The 22,992-nt window shown below is 40.0% G+C and overlaps 2 protein-coding genes across 2 annotated transcripts; both read left to right on the top strand.

Annotated features, from left to right (window-relative positions):
• The first annotated feature begins 13,641 nt into the window (after positions 1-13,641).
• LOC114711032 (uncharacterized) lies at positions 13,642-18,460 on the top strand. The gene is made up of 6 exons (NM_001369847.1): positions 13,642-13,795; positions 14,936-15,014; positions 16,558-16,656; positions 16,752-17,062; positions 17,145-17,766; positions 18,230-18,460. The coding sequence occupies exons 4-5, from the start codon at positions 16,967-16,969 to the stop codon at positions 17,763-17,765; spliced, it is 717 nt and encodes a 238-aa protein (NP_001356776.1). The 5' UTR covers positions 13,642-13,795; positions 14,936-15,014; positions 16,558-16,656; positions 16,752-16,966; the 3' UTR covers position 17,766; positions 18,230-18,460.
• On the top strand, positions 13,693-16,489 carry LOC103634642 (uncharacterized). The gene is made up of 3 exons (NM_001301595.1): positions 13,693-13,795; positions 14,936-15,615; positions 15,697-16,489. Exons 2-3 carry the CDS (start codon positions 15,085-15,087, stop codon positions 16,090-16,092), a joined length of 927 nt encoding a protein of 308 aa, NP_001288524.1. The 5' UTR covers positions 13,693-13,795; positions 14,936-15,084; the 3' UTR covers positions 16,093-16,489.
• Positions 18,461-22,992: the final 4,532 nt, after the last annotated feature.

Raw genomic sequence — 22,992 nt, 5'->3', positions numbered from 1 at the left:
CACGCGCGGGATCCACGGCGTTCGTGCGGCTTGAAGAACGTCAGTTCCGAATTCGGCGCGAGATAGACGGAAGACCTGGCATACGGGCCCCATGCATCAGCCGAGGCGAGTCCGCGCGGAGCTGAGGTGCGGCGGCGTGGCAGTGTCTGGCAACGTGGGACCCACGAGGTAGTGGCACAAGGGCGCGCGCGACGTGTGGTGCCTGGCGGCTAGGGTTTGCCGCGCCGCAGGGGAGGCGCTGGTGGGCTGGTAGCTGGACCGCATGGCCGAGTGAGTGAGGTGGGCTGTCGTGGGGTAGAGGAGGGAAAGAGTGGGCCGGACAGAGGAAAAAGGGCCCAGGCACATGCAAGCACTATTCTTTTTATTTTTTTTCTTTCTATTTCAAGTTCAAATTTCAAATCAATTCCAAGTTTAAATTTCCCAAATTTTGTGGCAAGTTTATTCTCAGGTTATATATTCAATTTGAACCTACCAATCTAGGATTTATTCATTTATAAATTTATTTGTATTTTATAACATTTCTTTCTCTTTTTCTTTCTTTTCATATTTTCATTCTCTTGATTTTCAAATCTAAATTTGAATTTTTGTTATGAGTCACACCATGGATCAAAATGTACCAGATTCAAGTATTAGTGTAAAAAAATATATTCTTATTTATATATTTTATTTTACCTCATTTGTTTGATATTTCCTTCTCTTTTCTTAAATTCTAAAATTGTACCTTTGGATTAAATCCCAATTCTCAATACTCCAGTATAATTTGGGATATCTGAATTTTGCTATTTTATTTCTTCATATATTTATTATGTTTTTTTCCTTATACAAATTTTGGGCCTTACACTCGGCAATGGAGGCTTCTTTGTCAAGTGTCTCCTAGTGTTCTCGGCAAAGAGACTAGCAAACAGGCTACACAACTGTGTGATGGCCCATGGATGATCATGATGGGCTCTAATGCCTAAGGTGTGACGGCGGGTGCGTACTGAGGCTTAGGCTATCCGCAACCGTTACCCCTAAATTTTTCCCCCTATATCACTTTTCCCCTCTATTTTCTCCCCTATTTTTTCATCTCCCGCAGCGGTTCCCCCTAAATACTCCCCCTATACCCCACTACAACTATAAAATATCATTTTCTATACCAACTATCAATTTTTTATCTACTAACAATTACTCGTGGACCCACAGCACAGTGTTTAGGGTGATGAACAGTGACACACTAGATCTGGGGGGGGAGAGAAGAGGACCGACACGTAGGGGGCGCTGAAGGGGGCACCGCTGCAGCCATAGGGTGCCCCCTATAGCCTAGCTGGAAGGGGAGGGGGAGCGGTAGGGTCGACCGCTGCGGTCAGTCTTAGTGGAGATGTAGAATAGGTTTCGCTTATTGAATAGGCTCTTAGATGGGCCCTTGTGAGTAAATAAATAAAAACAGTCACAATACAATGTAAATCTAGTCTAGTTGGTTAAGTCACTAACATCTAGGTCCACATGTTAGTGTTCAAACTTCAAATTTCTTTTTAATTTTATACAATTTGTTTTAATTACTTTTAGTAAACCAATCACAATCGAAGAACACCACTTTGAGTTGTTTATCTCTGAAAAACTTGTACTCGAGTATATCATTAATTAGGAATTAATAACTGACAGCTGTCGGACATAAGCTTATGTCCGACAGCTGTCAGACAAGCCATCAGATATATGTACTTATGTCCGACGGCCACCGGTGGCCGTCGAACGTAAGCGTATATCCGACGGCCTTGTAGGAAGCCGTCCGACATAAGGAGGTTGTTGGAGATGTGTAATTTTACTGTCATGTATATTTATACTCAGCACATGCATTAAGAATTGGTGCTCGACTTTCGACTTTTAGAAGTGGCGTTATCAATTTATTAGCGTCATACACGCACCGGATACAGTACTTGCTACACACATAAATAACAAACATAATAATCACAACAACAAAACCAAATCTTTAATCGACAGGACAACCACACTAGTAGTTCAGTAGTTGTGACACTACACTTTTTATAACTTATTCATGCATGCGCGAGCATGCGTCTACAGTCTACACGCACGCGGCACGCCAGCTAGCCTATTCGCCCTGTTCGCTAGCCAGTATTACGCGGTGCACCCTCTCGATGTAATCAGAGGCCCTCCGGTTGATGTCGCGATCGGCATACCAGTTCTGACCGTAGTAGTCGTCGATCGTCGTCATCGCTCCGCCGCACCCTTGATAGGCCCGATGCGTCAAAGGTGGCCTCGCCGCCGCCGATTCCTCCTGCCTCCCGCCGGCGGAGACCTGCTTCTTGCAGCCGAACAGAGATGCAAAAAAGGAGCTCTTACCTCTCCCCATCGACACCGCACCACACTATATATACGACCTCGCTCTGTCACCCTTCAGCAAGTCTAGCTACACCAGGATTTCGCTGCTGGTTAGCGTTATGGGGATAAGGCCTCACCTCGTGTATTTATAGGAGATTAGGAGACTGGACCCCATGCCCACCCACAGCACGCGTGCGGCTAGATTTCTTTCGAGATCCGTTAGTCTACTCGATCGCCATTAGGGTTTGGTAGTACAAAAGGAGATACGCTTTAAATGAGGTTAGGCAGCAGCTTTGTATGATTGATTTATCGCGGTAGTGATGATCCCTGGGCTAGCAGCTAGCTCTTTTTGACTGGCCATTCATCAGGCGGGCCGTGTAATTAGGCACCATTTGTTTAATAACCAGAAGTTACTGACAAGCAAAGCTTGCGTTTGGCAAGCGTGGGCTAGTGTACATCAAATTCAAGACTGGATTCAAAGAAGGGATCAAAAGGTAAATTAACACACTAGTATAAAGAAGCTCTATATAGAGGCAGTTGTAACTCATTTTTACTGTTGTTTTTTTTCGGAACCCCCAGTGGAAAACGATCTTCGCTGGCGGTTATTTTAGAACCGTCATTGGAAACATATTTCCACTAGCGGTTGTGTTAAGAGAATTGAGCAATAATGAACAAGAATTGGCAAGAAAACATAAACCAACCTTTTTTAGCAACTAATAAACAAAAAATCTTAATTATCAAACATACACTTCCTCTCTTTCCATACAAACACATACACCATTCATTAAACAACTAAATATAGCTTGGATAATAAATTAAGAACTAAACATAAAAAGGGAGAGAGTAGAGACAATATCTAATCATCTTAAGCAACTTTATTTAAGGATATAGAGACAAAAACCTAGCTACTCTTCTCTCTAACACATGGTGAAACCCTAGATCTAAAAAGTGGCTAAAATTGAGCAAGAATGAACAGAAATCAACAAGAGAAACATATACCAACCTTTTTAGCAACTAATAAAAAAAATCCTCATTACCAAACCTATCTTCCTCTCTCTCTCTCCATACAAACACATGCACCATTCATTAAAAAACTAAATAGCGCATTTGCACTAGAGGTTTTTATACTACAACCATCAAAGGCGGTTTTCGTAAGAAACAACCAATGCAAATGTGTTTGTACTAGCGGTTCACTTAAAAAACCGCCTCTGAAAATAGTGCATTTGCAATAGAGGTTTATTTTTAAGTGAACAAGAACCGGGCACAGAACATGGGAAGCCGCAGTCTCACCTTATCATTGTTTGGTGGACCGTAAATTTACATTTATCTATACCGAAGTACTTATTTTTTCATTTTCAATAATGAGCCCTAGGAAGGTGTTTTTGGAACTTCATCACAAGGCCTCACTGATACGTTTCGCGACCTGAGCTCGTTACGAAAACGACCTTATTATATGAAGGGCTACTATTGGGGGAGAGCCTTCATCGTCAAAGGTCTCTGAAATATAAGCTTTGTCAAGAGAGCAAGCTTCAGGTAAACGTGTTTATGTTCGTCCTCGAACCAAAGCTGATAAAAGGGACGAAGTCAAGAGGATTCAAGTCTGTGGATGCATTGAGCCAGCCGAAGCCGAAGGAGGAAGCTTCAGGTGATGTGTGACGACTTACGAAGCAGAGAAGAAGGTAAAAAATGCAGAAGGCTTGATCAGCAAGATATGTGGATGAAAAAGTAAAATATTACCCTCATAATGTTTGTAGTCGACATGTATAGGGTTTGAGGACATGTTTGTAAATTCATACAAAGTTGTACCCCACGACTATAAATAGAGGAATAGTGACATGCAAAAGGACACTTTTTTATCAAAATGATTCGAACTGCTCTGACTATGAAGCTGTGTATTTCTCCCATCTTCGTGTTTCTAATTGTAAGGCCAAAGGTATATTTGTAATCATTTGATGTATTGTAAACAACGAAACAAAGTGCTAACATATTCAGATGAGTAATCCATTTTACCTTCCAATGGTTATATATTGTCTCTATTGATATATTTTCTATCTTCTCTCTTAAATGAACTTTCGAAGAAGAGTTAATTGAAGAGAGAATCTTGTGACCTAACAACTTGTATTGCCTTGTTTTTTTGGTGCTTTCTCATGAACCAAAAATGGGTGACCAACATCAGCTTCAATGTAAGTTTTGATTACGACTTGACCCTTTTGACACCGTAGCAAAATCCCAGAACCAAGTGAAAAGCTAGAAGGAGGCAAACTTCAACCCAATATGGCAATCCTACATTTGTAAGGAGAGCATAACCCCAGACGAGTTGTTAGCAGTCAGTAGCGGGAAACATGCCCCATCCTGGAAGTGCCAGAAAAAAGAAGCAACGTTAAAGCCAAGGTAGAGGAGATACTCCGCCACATCACACATAAACCTATCCTAAATAGAGCCAATGGCAAGAGACTAGCCAACTTCATACTAGAGTGAATCAATTACAACACTAGGATAGATTTTGGACAACTTGGCCTATGGGTCTCTTTGTAGGAACAAATGGGTGGGTCTCGGATCCATGAGCCATACATCTCGAAACTCATTAGAATGATTAATTTCCATGGCAGATCATCGATGCAACACCAACTCAGAATATCATTGAGTCCAAACATTTGGTCAATCGACTCATACTGTTGTTTTCTCAAAACATCCCACATATCAGAGATAATCTAGCTCAGTTGAATAACATGATGACCTATTTGGCCCTATATATAGGGTTTAGGGTTCAGAGATATCCTAGAAAAAATCATAATAAGAATCTTCATGAAAAACTTGTCAAACTGTAGCATGTATTTGAAGTTAGCCAGAACTCCCAACATCTGTGGCGGTCATGTTTCAAATAGATGAAAGACATGATGTTGTCGATGATATCCGTCTCAGGAAACAACAATAATGTAATCAGGGTTAAGATTTAGGAAGAATCCCTACACGCCATGAAGAGGAAGGACGAGTTTCAGGATTCTATTAAAAAAATACAGTGTCACGGTGATGACTCACACCCCAAGAATTCCTGGAAGTTCTCTATGCATATCACAAGGGGAGACATCACAATACAAAAGACTATCATATCCTTAAGAGACTCATCAACCATAGATCACATCAAGTGACCGTTAACTCGGCCAGTAACCCTTCCTTCCCAACCAAATAATTCATCCATTCTTATAATATTAGATGAATCATAGACACTTTAGTTCTTAGACAAATTCATCTTAATATTTATCTTTGAAATTTTCAGCATTATTTTATCAATAAATGCATAGTTCATGCAACTTGATGGCTCGAACGTCTCGGCCGTATCCAATGGCCGAAATAATCGGGGGCTAGTATGATAGAAAAAGCATAAATATGATCTTAACATACCAAGGTTCATAGTTTTAGCTAGAGATACTACTGGACTTGCCTTCTTTGCAGAGTGTCCCAAACACTCGGCAAAGGTCATTTTACACTCGGCAAACATTTTATCGGCAAAGGGTTCTTTGCTGAGTGCTTTTCTCGGACACACGACAAAGACTTTGCCGACTGTCGAAAAACACTCGACAAATTAAGAATCACAAAAAACCCAAAAAACAACAAAAAACATTTTTTTAAAATTAGAGGAACAACTCCCTACCCATCGCCCTATCATTTTTCACCATTTTTTGAATCAAATCTACGTGTTTTGTGAATTTAGAGGAACAACTCCCTACCCCATTACCCTATCATTTTCACTATTTTTTGAATCAAATCTACGTGTTTGGTGAATGGTGAGATTCAAACTCAGAACCTCTCTCTCGCGTATAACCTCCTCTACTACATCAATTGTGTGTGTATTACGTATTCATTCCTCATGTATTATAACAAACCGAGAGTAATTTGATTATTTGAGGCACTAAATGAATTCAATTGAAAGTGTTGTCAACTATAAAGTTGCATAACTTTTTAAGATCTACAACTTCTATTTTGATAGTTTCTACATCCGAGGCTGTTTACAAAATTTGAATTTCAAATTTGAAAACTTCACATGAACTTTTCTATGATAAGATGATTTCAAATCAAAACATCGTCAATTACAAAGTTTCATTAAATTTCAAGACCTATAACTTTTATTTTGGTTGTTTTTCCATCCGAGGTAGTTTGAAAAATTCAACTTTAAAATTCAAACATAGTTTTGCATGACAAGATGATTTCAAACCAAATCATTGTCAACTACGAAGTTTCATAACTTTTCAAGACCTACAACTTTCATGTTGGTGGTTTTTCCATTCGATGTCATTTTCAAAGTTTAATTTTTAAATATTTTAAATTCAGACGTAGTTTAGTTAACAAGATGACTTCAAATGAAAAAGTTGCCAACTACAAAATTCTATAACTTCTAAGATCTACAAAGTTTATTTTGGTTGTTTGGTCATTTGTTCATCCCACATGATGGTTCTAACATTATTCACAAATCTTATACATCTCTCTTGTAGTTTCATAAACTACGAGATAGATATAGGTTTTATGAACAAATTTACTTTTATTTTGGCATATGGAGAAATGATCAAAATATAAATTATACATCTTGATGAGTTACACAACTTTGTAGCTCAAAACGTTTTCATTTGAATTAATTTACTGCTTCAAAATATGATTTTTAAATTGTCTTTGCCTAGTGTTAAAGAAAAAAAACACTCGGCAAAGAAGCTCGACAAATTATTTGGCACTCGGCAACGAGCCGAATTCTGGTAGTGAGACAAGGTTTTTACTAGCACATTTTGGTAGGAGTTGTTCAAGTTGATAGGAACCAAGTTGCATCTTAGTTCAGCATACCATCCCCAGTCTGATGGTCAAACAGAGCATACCAACCAATGTTTGGAGATGTCTTGCGATGTGATGTACACCACACTCCAACATAGTGGGCTAAGTGGAACGACTCAGCTGAGTTATGGTACAATACTTGTTACCGTTCCTCATTGAAATGCACTCATTTAAGGCCTTATATGGGGTTGATCCAAATTTAGGAGTGTTGCTTGGAAACAATCATGACGCTAGTTCGGGGGTTGTGCTCACATTACAACAAAGATAGGACTTTTTGGTTGTCATTAAATCCAACTTGGCATGAGCTCACAACGTGATGTTTTATGTTGATAATAATATAACATTTCGGCAATTTCATATTGGAGATCTAGTATATTTGAAACTACATCCATTTGGACAATCTTCCATTGCCCACAGACCCTATGCCAAATTGTTATTTAGGTACTTTGGACCGTTTAGAATCATTAAATGTTTCGACTGCCTACATACCTTTGTTACTAGGAACAATTGCTGTTCATCTGGTTTGTCTTATGTCACAATTAAAGTTACACATTCTGGATCATACACCGGTGTTCTATGATATTCCACCTACAACTTTCTCTGAATACACTCCTCCAGTTCCTGAGCACATACTGGATCGCTGACTGGTTTGCAAGGGAGTCACAACATTGACACAAATGTTGATCAAGTGAGTGGGATTGCCACTAGAGATGTCATCATGGAAGAATTATTGCATCCTCAAGAATCAGTTTCCATCTTCATCCATCTAGAGACCAGTTGGATCTACAGAGGGGCCATGATGGCGCAGAGCGAGCGATGTCATGACGGTGAAAGATGGCAACTGAGTGGTGGAGTACATCGTCCATGTGAGCAATAAAGGTATAGAAGAAGTATTGGTAGCGCAGAGAAGATAACAAAATTCATTGTATTGATGTTGGGCCATTAAACATTGATGTGGTTGTTGGATCTTGGCCTGGCTCGGAGTATATAGTGTTGGAAACTATACTCGGTCCGACATCAAAGAATAGAACAGAAATTCCCCACGCTTCTTCTTCCTTCTCTTCTCTTCTCTACTATATTAAAACACCAGTTTACCTGGTTCCATGGTTTCCATTTCCACCCATGCTTCTTCCTTTCTCTTTTGTTCTATATCTCTATTATATTAAAGCACCAATTTACCTGGTTCCACGGTTTCCACCCATGCTTCTTCCTTCCATTCTCTTCTCTATTATATTAAAGCACTAGTTTACACTCACCTAGCCATGGTTGTTGGCTTTAAACCCCCATGTTCACACTCACCTAGCCAATATAATAGACACATGTGTGTATTTATATTCTATACTTAAGCATAAATGAAAATCGTAACAACGTACATGCACTTTTCTAGTCTATCTAAGACCTTCTCCACCTGATTACCCAAACTGTTACCCATACCTAAAATGGGTAACACGACGTACTGTTTAGGCCTCCAGCAGATTACCCAAATTTTACTCGAAATGAGTGGCCGCGCGGATAAAATGCCGCGTGTGGACTTTTTTTCTAGAAAGCATTGTGTAACTGTCGGCCCCTTCCTTTGCATCCCCCTCTTTTGTCCCCCACCCCCACCATGAACCCTATCCCCGGCAACGACGACCGACCTGGAGGCCGCGACAGCCCCACCCCCCGTTCGTCTGGCCTCTAGGATGGGCGCAACAGTGAAGAAACATCACAACCATCGATCTTCGCCACGGCTAAGCAAAGGCAACAGAGGTTCCACCGACAGGGGGAAAACCGTCGCCCCCTACAACAGCGGCGAGAGTAGCACTGATCCGGCAGCGAGAGGCGGTCCAACTACTATGTGTTCGCGTGCAAGGTTTGCCACATCCTCTCTTCACATCAGAAAAGATTTTATCTTCAAATGTTTGTGATATCTGTGATGTTTCATTTGCTCGATCCGGGGAAAACATCCCCCTTCCACCCCTCCCACCCTCTGAAATGGTACAACCCGATTGAACATATGGAGTGATTTTTTAGAGGCTTAGTGATTTTGTTTAGAGGCCTAATTGTACTTTTTACGTACATGTCAGGTCTATGAAAACCTACTCAATCCATACACATAAAACCCTAGAGACCAAGACAACCATTGTTTGCCATATATTCGATGAAGGGTTGTGGTCGTGTCATTTTGTTTTGAAAGTAAACTATTGGCTCTCCATGGTAAGATATTGGTATCTTTCTATTTCCCATCTAATGATCTAATTTTTGTACTTGATTGTTTAAATCTTCTGACATTGCCCACAAATCCTAGAACCACCCCTGTTTCACAGTACAACCTTTGCTCTTCATGCATTTCCTTTCTCACATATAATTAGTTTCCAACTGAGCTAGTTGTATGGCACAAGATTCATGTCAGACACTCCGTACAATACCCTCACGTGGGCTATCAAGGAGATGGAAGACCACGCTGTAGCCATTCGCCAACTAGTGTCGAATCCTACTAAGGAAAGTGTGAGAGCCACCATGTGCCAAAACTCCTAGCTCAGATCCTTGAATTAGCTGATTGAATCAACAAGGTCTCCATTTAGTGCAACACCATTGTTCAGAAGTACAAGCCCTACCCTGCTGACATAGGCATCACAAGCTAAGATGAACGAGTAGCCGTTGAAATGGAACTGCTTCCAACACTTCGCCTAAATCTATTGCTGAAATGTGCAACGAGTGGGCATGAACTATTACATTGATCAATTTAGAGGCATCAACTAGCTAGTTTTCCTAGTTTCAATGTAGTAGCTCCATGCTAGTCTTTTTGTCAACCTATGTTGTAGTAGGTTTGATGCTACCCCTACGCGAAATATGTGTGTGTCATATTGTCAGTTGGAATAAAAAATGTGTCTATGTTTTTGCATTGTACTCAAACTTCACAGTTGTTTCAGACTTGCAATGGACCACTACTTTGATGATCGCGATGACTCCATTTTTACGGTGTCCTCAACACTCCACCAATAAACTTCGATGGCGACAATGATTAGTTGACACCTCCATGCAATTTACCACGGTTTGTTTTGAGAAATTGCTTCGATTCATATTCTGACGACTATTGCAAAAGCTTTGCGTGAGTACTGACCAACCACCATATTTGTAGGTTATTCCACAACAAGTTACACAAGTTTCCCTAGGACCATGACAAAAGAAAAGAATGGCAACCAAGAAGGTAGCCATCCAGAGTAAAAAATTCAGCACTGAAGAAAATTCCTTGTTGTGCTCTGCTTATTTGAATTTGGACAAGGATCTAATCACTAGGGAAAATCAAACGTTATGAAGCTACTGGGCTCGGGTCCACAAGTATTTAACTAAGCACAAGACCTCTACTATTACAGATCGAAGTGTGTGTTCCCTTCAACACAGGTGGGGAATCATCCAAAGGGAAACAAGAAAATTGTGTGCCCTATACGACAAAGTTTGTAGAAGGTACAAAAGTGGACAAAGCGAAGATGAAAAGGTTGGTTACATTTCATAATGTCATTCAAACAAATGCACTATGAACAAACTTGTTCTAAAACTTGTTTTTGTTTGTAGGTGTTATTCAAACAAATGCACTGTGATTAGCCTTTATGATGGTGGAATAGGAAATAGTTTCCAATTCATGCATTGTTGGTTTATTCTAAAAAACAAGCCCAAGTGGACATCCTGGTTGATGGCAGCAAGGTTCTACCCCAACAAAACCAGATCCCCATGTCTGGAGAACAATGAGGATGGGGAGAACATGCCTCCTCTACCTGAACACCCAATGGGATGGGACAATGCAAAGAAGCAGCACAACACACCTAGTTCTTCTCAATCCACATCTTGTTTGGAAGTTTTGTAGAAGATGTCAATGGATAGACTGAACTTCGACATGGCTCAGGCTGAGGCATCCAAAAAAAGAGGGCAGGGCTTTTAAATCTATGATGGCAGAAAAAGTTGAAATCTAGAAGAAGTTGCTCAATCTGAAGGCAGACAAGGAAACAAACAAGCTCATGATGATGGACATGTGCACCCTACCAGATGATGATTCCCAAGATTACTTTGCTATGAAGAAGAAGCATATTCAAGCTAAGGCAAAGGAATTTGGGTTTGAGTGATATGTTGCAGAGTTCAACCAATTTGTTTTTACCATGTCTTGTTTGTGGTGTCGTCCTAGTTAAATAAAAATTTGTTGAGTTTGAATATGTTCGGGAATCAATATTGTGTTCGTGCAAAATCTTTAACTGTTTTTTGAGTAGTTGTTGTTACAATAAAATGCAGAATAACCCGTTTTTCTAGTATGCATGTTGTGTGAAAGTTTATCTAGTTCACAATGATTCAATTTTCATATGAAATTTCTTGCCAAATGGAATGAAAGTTGTGTTCAGGTCCTTAAACTGGTGTGGTCGGCCAGAATCACAGTGAAACTACATGAGTTATGCACAAATGATTGTTGTAGCAGCAACAATAGTAGGGACTCATCCTTTCATAGTCGACCACAATCCCATATAGAGTATTTGAGGTGTCATCGAATACAATTGTTGTACCAACAACAAGAAAATGTACTGAACCATGCATCGTGGGGCAGATTTCCAAATAGAACAATAAGAATAACTAAGACAACCATTATATACAAATGGTAGACATAAATATTGTCCAAAAGCTACTGAAAATATTCCACTATATACCGGTCATAAAATATATTGTCAAACCATAAACGACTTTGCTTCGCTAGCGAGTCTACAAGCACATCGTTGTACAAAAGTTTTTGCTGCTGCTACTACGTTAGTTGTGGACGAGGACCAGTGCACTACCAACAACAAGCACAGGTACTTCACCTAGTGGACGTCACTGGATGAGCATAAAATTGGGCAAAATATTCGAAGTCTTGCTTCTTTGCAATCAAGCATCATGAAACACCCTTTGAAGCACAATGACAAACAATGTCATTGAAAAAATCATGACACGCTGTGATAATGACAAAAAATTCTTCGAAACAATCACAACACCCTGTGTAACACATTGACAAAAATGTCATTGACTGAAGAACAAGAATATTGTTCACCTCACTACAGTGTAATGTCAGTGAATTCGTGCCTACAAAAGACATAACGTGACATCAACACCAAATGACCAGGGAATCCTCTTTGTTATGCTTTCACCAAGAGCCGAGAAATGTCGTGCTCATTTGGTGCTCTCAAGTACCGGTCACCATATGCGTGCACAATGGTGCAGGTGAATTCTTGGACAGTTTTGAGCATGGTGGATTCTGCCATTTAGAATTTATCATCTAATGAGGCCACAGAGACTCCATATGCGCGCATTCGTAGAGCGACAGTTACCTTCTACACTGTTGCGAAGCCCTACATCCCAGCGGCATTCATTTTGTGTTTGAAATATGGATTCATCGACTCTAGTGTGTTCGCCATCTCCAGGAACATTCGCTTCGTCATTTGAAAACTGCAAAATGTAGTCACCATGATGTAAACAACAAGAATGCAATCATGAACAAGGAAGCTTAGAGCTAGAAAAGGAAATACTAACCGCCAACAAAAGACGTCGTTGTTGTAAATAGGATTGGGGTCGAAATAATCTGCCATGAGCTTTCAATGTCCTGTAAATCAGTCGCATGGATGACTTGACGACCAAAGACTATTCCAATTCTTCTTGAACTATAGGAGCAGCAGCTGCAGTGAGTAGCATATGATTTGTAGAGGCCCTAGCTTGTTGTCGGGAATGCCTCCTTTTGCACCAAAACCATAGTCACATCTACGAAAGCAATGTAGTGAGCTTCAAATGTACTGAGATGGTTCATGTCAATCCGCGTAGATCAAAAAAAATTGCATCCGATGTGGTCGCAGGGATTAAACAACAAGAAATGTAGAATATTTTAGGTTGAACTGTTCTCGGTAGTGTACGAATCGAAAGGTATTTCATTTACCTTGCTTCACTTGGAGGTGCTCGGTGTTTATCTTCGAATCGGGTGTTGGAGCTGCTCGCGGCTCGGTGTGGATCCGGAAGCAACCCATGACTGGATTCAGATGACGATCCGTGGATGGACCGGCGAGGTAGCGCCTTCGACACGAGAAGGAAGGCAGCCACACCACCCATGTGGATCCGCACCGAGCCGAAGCTCATATCGGCGGCCTTGTGTGAGGGGGGGGGGGTGAACACAACTATGGACCTATAGTGGCCGGGACGGGAAGACGACCAATTTGGGGGGAGTTCAGACAAGGTGATTTGAATGTTCACACCAACCCCCGGAATGACCTTAGAGGAGAAATGGGTATGGGTGGACTGCTGGACAGCAGTCAGAATATGGGTATGCGTTGCAGACCACATGGATTACCCATCCCATCCTAAGGCTTCGTTCGTTTAAGCCCATCCAGACTGGGATGAGGCTGGATTGTAGCCTAATCCAGGCTATATTCCAAGCCCAGGAAAAATTTTGAGATTCTAGATTTTTTCGCATTCGGTTAAGCCCACTGGAATTCAAACCCACAGGTTTGGATTTTTTTTTTGCTACAGTGGATCCTGGATGCGAGCCATGACTCCTAGGGTCTGGAAACAAACCACGGAGCTGTGACCGCTCCGTGACCGAGGGGAGCGGCGGCGGCGGCGCAAGGAGTCTTCCTCTCCGACGCCGGCAACGTCGACACCGCTGGCAAGCTTCTCTCCGGTTTGATCCTTTCTCTTTTGCTCTCTGCCCCTCTCTCTATCTTTCTACGTCCAGCTGCTGCACATACACATCGGCTCCCAGATCCATACCACTGCGAGCTCGCCTGCCTCAGGTTCCTATTCCATCTCGAATTCGGAGTCTTCTCTCGTCCCTGTCCCCCTCCAGCACCGCCGCCGCCGGAACCTTTGCTCGACAACGCTCACTCACGCCGCCTCCTCGTCCGTGAAGAGTGAGCGTCTAACAACGACCTGAATAAGTCTGAATAAGCGTCCACGTGAATCAGCAACCTGGGAGGATTTTTATGTAATAACTCTGAATAAGTATGACAGCGTCTAACAGTGTCACCGTTGATGAATAAGTCTGATGGATGATGGTAATTTTTCCTTTACAATTATGTAATAACTCTTAGTATATGCGTATTGTTGCTCTTATCCAATGCTAAGAGATGGAATAACTTTTGTTATTTAGCAATTCCGTGTCTGCGAATTTTCTAAGCACGCGCGTCTCAAATAAACATTTGACAAAATCAATTTTAGTTATTGTGACTGAATCCTGATTTGCATCTACTTTGTGACTGAATCCTGATATGCGTGTCTCAATTTTAGTTATTTTAGTTTTTGAAATAAACATTTCCTAATTGAATCCTGGTTTGCATCTACTTTGTGACTGAATCCTGATATGCATCTACAGATACATTCAGTTATTGTGTGCTATTATCTGTTTACATGTGAACAAATCAATTTTAGTATTGCATGTATTCTTCATTATCAAGAATACATTTCAGTATTGTGTTGTTCGAGCTGAGCGAATCACACGGAGAAGAGTGAGCGTCATTCAGTCAGTTAGAGTCTCTGTGTTTTAGTCTCTGTGTTTTGTTTTCCTAGTATTAATAGAGTTCAGAAAACGCTGTTACGTTTGAGTAGCACCAAAACTCGTATGTTCTCTGTTCCAGTGAGTTCTGAGAGTCGTGAGATCTTGTCGATCTTTGGTTCATCACTGTTGACCCCCAACGCCAACGGTACTGCAACATCAAGGTTGCTTGCTTGTTTCTTTCAAAATTATAAGACTTTATGATATTTGTACATACATAATTTATTTCTTACTGATGCTTATATGAACCAATAATTTATTTATTTTCAGATTATCCCTTCTCCAGTAAGAGTAGGCGAGGACGAGCCTCCCCCATCTTGGGTGTTGGTGTCTGACCCATTTTCTCAAGGTACTAGCCAAAACCTAAAGAAATTGAATTATATGAACTGCATAACTAGCTTTAGTAATTAATTTTCCTTATGTCTCTTGATGCTACTTTTAGTTTTGCTATGGATATGAGCAATAGAGATCACCTTAGGAGGAGGGAGGAGGATGATGATGACCTCTTCCTTTTGATTCCCCCTTCCCTACATCTCTTGGGCTATCTTGGACGTAGTAAAAAGAAATTGAGGCATACATCAGCGCTGACCGGGGAGGAAAAGGTTCGAGAGCTACTTGAAGGCCATATCAAGAACTGCAGGGTATCATTTAGAATGGAACCTTACATTTTCAAATCCTTGGACAACTATCTTAGAATGGAAGGATTGGTTAAAGATACAAGAATCAAAGTTGAGGAAAAACTTGGCTTCTTCCTATACATGATTAGCCACAATGCGACATTTGAAGGTCTCCAAGTCTTTTTTGGTCATAGCAATGATACATTTCACCGTGTCATCAAACATTTCTTCAACATTGTTATCCCTGGCCTTAGCATGTGGTTCCTAAAGCCTCCTTCCAATCAAGTTCATCCTAAAATTCATGGAGACAACCGATTTTATCCATACTTCAAGGTGACTTCTTTTAACTCTTATGTGTCCATCTTAGAACATCCTCAATATTAGATCTTAGAAGATCGTTTCTTTTTTTTGCAGAATTGCATAGGTTCAATAGATGGAACCCATGTTCCAGTATCAATGTCACACTATCAAGCCGCACCATTCAGGAATAGAAAAGGGACCCTTAGCCAAAACGTGATGGTTGTGTGTGATTTTAACCTTAACATAACTTATGTGTCAGTCGGATGGGAAGGATCAGCAACAGATTCAATGGTTCTTAGATCTGCAATGAACAATGTTGTAGGAAAGTTTGAAGTACCTTCTGGGAAGTACTACATAGTAGATGGTGGTTATGCCAATACGACTTCCTTTATTGCACCATATTGTGGGGTTAGATATCACTTGAAAGAGTTTGGCCATGGTCATCGAAGGCCTCAAAATCACAAAGAGTTATTGAACCATCGCCATGTTGTTTTAAGAAATCATGTATAGAGGGCTTTGGGTGTCATAAAGAAGAGATTTCCAATCCTCAAAGTTGCTACCCTTCACAAAACGGAAAATCAAGCAAAAATACCTATTGCTGCTACAGTCCTCCATAACTTAATTCGGTCACATAATGGTGATGAGAGATGGCTAGAAAATGATCAAGGAAATATCAACCCACAAAGTTTTGTCAACCTACCTACCCAATAGTGACCATGGAAATGATGAAGGGAATATGGAAAGGAATAACTTAAGAGATATGGTAGCTTATCATATGTGGGCAGATTATGAGCAACGTAGAAATCAGTGAATCATTTCTGTAATGGATATTGTGTAATCAATAAATGTCATTTTTGTAATGGATATTTTGTAATGGATATTTTGTGATCAAGGAATTATTGTGTTTTTTACTATGGCCATAAAAGTAGAAATGATGTTCATAGTTTCTTTTTTGCTGGTGATTCTCTATAATAGATATGATGTTCACAAGAGGTTCTCCCAAAATTTTGATGTTATCTAAAGCTGCTCAAAAGAAGGTTTCTCCTAAAGCTTCTACATCAAAGAAGTGTGGAGGTACATGTTATTTAATATAAAATCTTGTACATGTTATTCTTATTGTGTTTCAACTTCAAATGATTAATTGTCCCTCGTATTTTTTTGAAATTTAGGTGGTGTTCATAGAGCAGCATGAAATTCTGAATTGGAGAAGAGCCTCGTTGATTTGTTGTTTGAGCACAATGTACCTCCATATAGGGCTCAAAATGGCTGGAGTCTAGATGCTTGGAACAAAATTGTTACTAAATTCAACAAGAAGCATGAGTATGTCACATTCAACAAGATTCAAATTCAGGAGAAGGAGAGGGAATTGAAAAGGGATTACAAGATGTTGAAAGAGGCTAGAAAGCAAAGTGGTGTTTCCTGGAATGAGAAACGATGCATGGTTGTTGCTGATCCACCAATATGGGAAAACATCAAAAAAGTAAGTTTTTGACTCCAGCTTTATAATTGTGAACTTATCATAAAGTAGTTTAGGAACTTACTTTTTTACAATGTTTTATCAGTCATTTCCTAGGGCCAAGAAATTTCAAAAGAAGTCTTTCCCTCTCTTTGATGCTCTTGGGGAACTATATGATGGACACATTGCTCAAGGGACCTGGAACATAACATCTACACAGCTACCACAAGAATGGAACACAATTTCAAATGAAGAAGAACAAGTGAACACCACAATAATGGATGAGGAAGGCATTATTCAACAACAACCACAAGAAGAGGATTCAATATTGGAACAAGATGAAGATCCTATAATTGGAAGGATTGAACAGAGGTCTACTGCAACGAGAAGGTCTACTGCATCAACAATCAATCAGGATAAGGAAGCAAAGAGGATGAAGAAGGATTCTTTGGAAGGACTTGTTGGGAGATATCTAGATCTGAAATCAAAACAAGTTGAGGATGAGGTTACACAAATGGCGAAAGGAAAAGAATCTGCTCAAGGTAATGACTTCTCCATCATGAGATGCATTTCTGTTCTTAGATCCATGAATGTGACTGCAGATGAGAAGATAAAAGCAGCTGAGGTGTTCGACATACCAAACAACAGAGAGACATTTATCAGTTTTAGTGTTGATGAACCAGAAACTGCCCTCCTATGGTTAAGACGGAAGATTGATAAGCTCTAAGGTAAGTATAATCTATGATTTCATACCTTGTACTAGTTTGTTGCTAGTCCTGCGTCGATTTGGGTGCTTGGGAAATGTGTGAAGCTATATGTGCTTGTCATGTATATAGTGTGTATGTATATGGTTATTAGTTCCAAGCAGGCAGAGAGTGAGTGCACATGCATGGGGATGAATGCAACAGGGGTACTACATTTTTATTGCTTGAGAGAGACTGAATCCCATGGTTGGGAGTAGTTGTACTTGGTTCCCTGCAGCTGGTGAGTTCTTTGTTGTTACTGTTGTTAATCAGCCTCCATTTGTGCTCACTCAAGAAAAGTGTAGCAGCAACAACAACATGCGCTTGCATATTTTGAGGACCCGATGTTTACTAATTGATATGGGTTCCCTGCTGTTTTTCTTTCTGCATAAATTCCATTTTTTTATCTGTTGATTTCTGCTTTTGATTCCTTATTTAAACTTTGCGGACAGGAAATATTGGTCATATGGAGACAGTTCTGCACGGCGTTCTGAGTCTGCATGTGCCGGTATGAGCTATATATATGTTGCATTTCTCCATGTTTGGGCTCACCATGTAATAGAACTGAAGGAAGGTTGTTGCAAGACTTATATGACATGCTTAAATTTCTGGATAAAATCTAGTTTATACTAAGTCTATTACATGCTTAAATTTTGGAAAAAAATATGTATCAAGAATTGGATGGAATGCTTAAATTTCTGAAGAAATGACATGTTTTATGCTTAAATGTTGTTGATTTTATTGGCTTTTGTTGGTATTTAAGTTTAGAATTTACACTAGTACAGAGAAGATCTATACTGGCGGTCGTAAACCCATTTTAGTGGCGTTTATCGTAACCGCCAGTGCTAGGGGCCAGTAAAAATCATCATTTTTACAGGCGGGTAACTGAAGACCGCCAGTGAAAATCGATTTTCACTGGCGGTCGACGTAATAAAACATTTTTATTAGGCCCACCCCACCCGCCCGTCTCCACGTAATAAAGTCGCAAGTCGCGGCATTTTTCGCGCGCTACGCGGTTGTTAGTAATCGAACCGTCGACCTCACCCTCGCGCGTACCCTCCACTACCACTCCGTCTATGACATGCTTTGTGTCTAGTTTGTAGTTGTTTTCTCCACATATTACAACCATTTGAGTGTAAATTGCTTATTTGAGACCCTAAACGAATTTAAATAAAAAGTTGTCAACTACAAAGATAAATAACTTTTGAAGTTCTACAACTTTTATTTTGACACTTTTTTCATCCGAGGTAGTTTACAAAATTTGAATTTTAAATTTGACATACTTAGATTCAATTTTTGAGAACCGAAATGAGTTCAAATAAAAAAGTTGTCAACTACAAAGTTTCATAACTTTTAGAGATCTACAACTTTTATTTTGGTGGTTTTGTCATACGAGGTCGTTTGAAAAACTCGAAAAATTAAGGATAAAAATGATTTCTAGTGGCGGTTCCTTAAGAAAACCGCCACTAGAAATCGTATTTCTACTGGCGGTTTCTTAAGAAAACTGCCACTACAAATCATGGATTTCTACTGGCGGTTTTCTTAAGGAACCGCCACTAGAAATAGCACAGTCGGTGGATAACCGGATCCGTCTGTAAAAATATATTGTCCCGCAGGTGTTGAGCCTTTTTCTACTAGTGTTAATCAACATGGAATAAATGAACAAACATAGTTATTTTGGTTTTGTGATATAATCCATATGGCATAAACGAGCAAACATTGGTTGATTGGGTTTTGGGATTTAATCTCACAAGGGATTGGGTGAAAGTTTTGGATTCACCCAATCCATGTGGCGAAAAAATCAATCCGGGAAAGAATTCCAGATTGCCGAACAAGACCTAAATAGATATGGATATAAGTAATCTGCCGGAGAAGGTCTAAAAATAGTCTTTCCCTCTCAGCCTCTCGGTTCTTCTCCGGTGATCACCTTAAATCCAAGCCGGTTGTCACAGGCACTTGGCGGGCGACGTGGACGTATCGACATTGACGCGGGGACCACGCGCACCGCGATCCATCAGCTTCTCACTGCACTGCCGGCTAGTCGCGGCGCGGGCCCCGCTGTATTACGTAGGGGACGTGACCGTGTATAGATATCGATGCATATATATGGGGTAGGTCCAAGGTCGTCGTTGATTACTCGAGCAGACACAGACGCGCGCCATTGGAAAACGATCCAACCACACACACAGACGTCGTCGTAGGAAACTTTTGGCTCAAGTCCAGATCGACGTGAGAAGAAGATAGCCGGTCACGGCGAGTGACGACAGGACCACGGAGACGGGGTTTCAATTCGGCGTGTGTGGACGGCGACGACGATCCATACTGACGACCCACCGATCATCGTCGTCGTCGATGTGGTGTGGTGGCCTAATTAGCTTGGACTCTTTGGAGTCGCCAGTCGCAACACTTTCAAACGCTTCTGGACAACGCAAGATCCGTGCATGTGCTGCCATGCGTCGAGATCGACGCTGATTTATTAGCATTGCAGTTGCAGCTTTGTGTGGTTTCTTCTGTCCCTGCACCTGCAGTGACGACAGAACATCGTAGATTCTAGCTCTCGTTCTCAATCGTTTATTGCACACTGTCGCTAGCTTCTCCTAAAGCCATGGCAACAATCGATCGAAGGCGCAACGGCAGTACGAGCACCTAAACCACGTGCCCTATTGGCTTGGGCTAGCTAGCTAGCTAGGGCTGGCCAGCTGGGGACGAACTAACGGAGAAACTCCCAATTCCCAATTCCGGGACGAACTATATAACATGCTGCCCTATTGTTGACTACAGCTATCTTGTATTAATTGATCTTCTCCAACAAAGCGTATGTATATTAATCCTTTAAGACACTCTAAAACGAAGATTAAATATCATAAAAGCTCTCGCCAAAATCAGAAAAAGCATTCAGTAGATTCCAAATCTTTAGCTGTCAGATCTGTTCTGTTTTCTAAAAACATTAGTCAGATACTACCACAAAGTTACAGTGCAAATTCAATATTTTATACGATCTATTGCGGACACCCTTAGAGCAAATAAGACAGTAAGAGGCTTTAAGCTAGTTCTTTTATATGAGAACTAGATTATATAGTAATATAATTTATAGTGTATATTTAGTTCATATAAAAAGATAATGATACTGAAACAATAAACTTGAAAAAAGAGTAAAATAACTATTATGATTATCTTAAATAAAACAACAATGCTCCAATGATTTACAAAAAAAATTATTTAGGAATTTTGTGATGCAAAATCTTTCGAAACAGTATTAAGGTTAATACTGTCCATAATATCCTTCTAGTGCTACACTTAGTGCTTAATACCCTCGATGGACTTACATACCTTAGGTAACACAAAGCCTCCACTACCACTTAAGCACATACTCTCCTATTGACAATTGAATGATACTACATATATTAAATACTTAAGACCATAAATTATTTCCAATGAAAAATTTGAACATCTTATCTAGATTTACAACTTTCAAGTGTGACACCCACTAAATACTATTGAATTGGCTTTTAAATTTAGTGTGCATTCTTTACACTTATGGAAATCAATGTTGTACATATTTTATGAGTATTGGATGAGTGGATTTTCTTGGGGAAGCAAATCTTATCAACACAAGTGCAAGTTTTCAACAAGAACTAGTTGGGGAAGATATGATTGCTGGTAGTTCATAGGAGTTTAAATGAATCTCAAAGGTTTAATACTGATAGAAGACTTAGTGAAGCAAGTATCCACTAGATTTCATCATCATTAGGTCTATATATTAGGATATATGGATTTTTTATTAGTGTGTGTAGAATCTATCAATAAGTGATAAACATTGGATTTATCAAGACTCACTTTGATTGAAAGGCTCTCAAGTTAGAAACAAAATTTATAAGTGATTGGGAGACACAAAGTTTGGTTTTGAGTTGAACTTGAAGTAATACAAGTGATGGGTACAAGGTTATTTGATTGTGGAGCGTATTTGGTACAAATAGTACTCAAATTGAAGAATCAAGACCAAGAAAAGATGAAGATGAAGCATTTAGTTCACATAATGATTGAAGATCTTTTGGAAGAAAGAAAAGAAATCAAAGAAGAAGAAAGACAAGAAATCAAATATAGAATCAAGGATAAAAAATCAAGTTTAGTTTAGTATTTAGAGACCAATCCTAGCAAAAACATTCAAATGTATCAATAATGGTTCTTGGGAGAGAGTCTGACTTTGCCCTAAATGAAGTGCTCGAGCTCATGGAATCATGAGGCTAGTGAAGTGATGATCAAGAGGACATCAGTGGTACATGGTTCAAGAAGTCAACAGATTGATCAAGAGGAATCAATACACCCTAAGAAAGTAAGCAAGCCATGGAAAACCAACAAGTGATATCATTTGCACAAGTCATATTATTCTAAAAATGGTATTAACAAGTAGTTCTTTCAGCAACATTATTAAACAACTAAATATGGCATGGATAAACTGATTTGAGAACTAAACATGAAAAAGGAGAGAGGATAGACAAAATCTAACCATCTTAAGCAACATCATTTGAGGAAACAAAGAAAATGACATAGCTATACTCTTCTCTCTCCATGGTGAACCGCTAGATCCAAAATGTGGCTAAAATTAAGCTAGAATGAACAAAAAATGACAAGAGAAACATAAACCAACCTTTCTTAACCATCTTCTTCCAAAAAATGAAGATCAAAACCTCCCCTTGTATTTTGTGAAATCTGGATCTCTAAAATTGCCTCCAATGCAAGTTGGTTGCGACCTACAATTCCTGTCGGGAGTAAGAAAGTGTATTTATAACACAAAGTTCACTGCGGTTGGCTTAAGGAACCACCAGTGGAAACAGGCTGGTTGTTTTCACTGGCGGTTCCTTAAGCCGGCACCACCTGTTTATTTTCACTGGCACGCGGTAACTTAGACCGCTAGTAAAAATTTGTACGTACCGCCAACTTAGAGCTCTTTTCTACTAGTGAAAGATTTTGTCGAGTGTTCGACAAAAAGTACTCGGCAAAGAAGGTTGTGGATGCACGGCTCATCTAGACCTCTTTACCGAGAGTCACACTCGACAAAGAGTTTGTCGAGTATTTTCTAGGCTTTGCCAAACAGTTGAAGCACTCGATAAAGCAGTTGCGTCTGGTAGTGCTAGTTGGTCAGAGTTGCATTCGCCACAACTGGTCGAGTTGCATCTACTACTAGTCTACTAGTCTACTAGCAGGAAGAGA

The sequence above is a fragment of the Zea mays genome, chromosome 8 (assembly GCF_902167145.1).
Source record: "Zea mays cultivar B73 chromosome 8, Zm-B73-REFERENCE-NAM-5.0, whole genome shotgun sequence".
In the NCBI taxonomy this organism is placed as follows: domain Eukaryota; kingdom Viridiplantae; phylum Streptophyta; class Magnoliopsida; order Poales; family Poaceae; genus Zea; species Zea mays.
This window is presented reverse-complemented; position numbering and strand designations above follow the sequence as displayed.

Bases quoted from the DNA above. Each gene is read 5' to 3' on its own strand.
- LOC103634642 (NM_001301595.1), top strand. From the start codon at position 15,085: ATGTCTCTTGATGCTACTTTTAGTTTTGCTATGGATATGAGCAATAGA. The intron at 15,616-15,696 runs GTGACTTCTTTT...TTTTTTTTGCAG, and splicing joins GATTTTATCCATACTTCAAG to AATTGCATAGGTTCAATAGA.
- LOC114711032 (NM_001369847.1), top strand. From the start codon at position 16,967: ATGTTGAAAGAGGCTAGAAAGCAAAGTGGTGTTTCCTGGAATGAGAAA. The intron at 17,063-17,144 runs GTAAGTTTTTGA...ATGTTTTATCAG, and splicing joins TATGGGAAAACATCAAAAAA to TCATTTCCTAGGGCCAAGAA.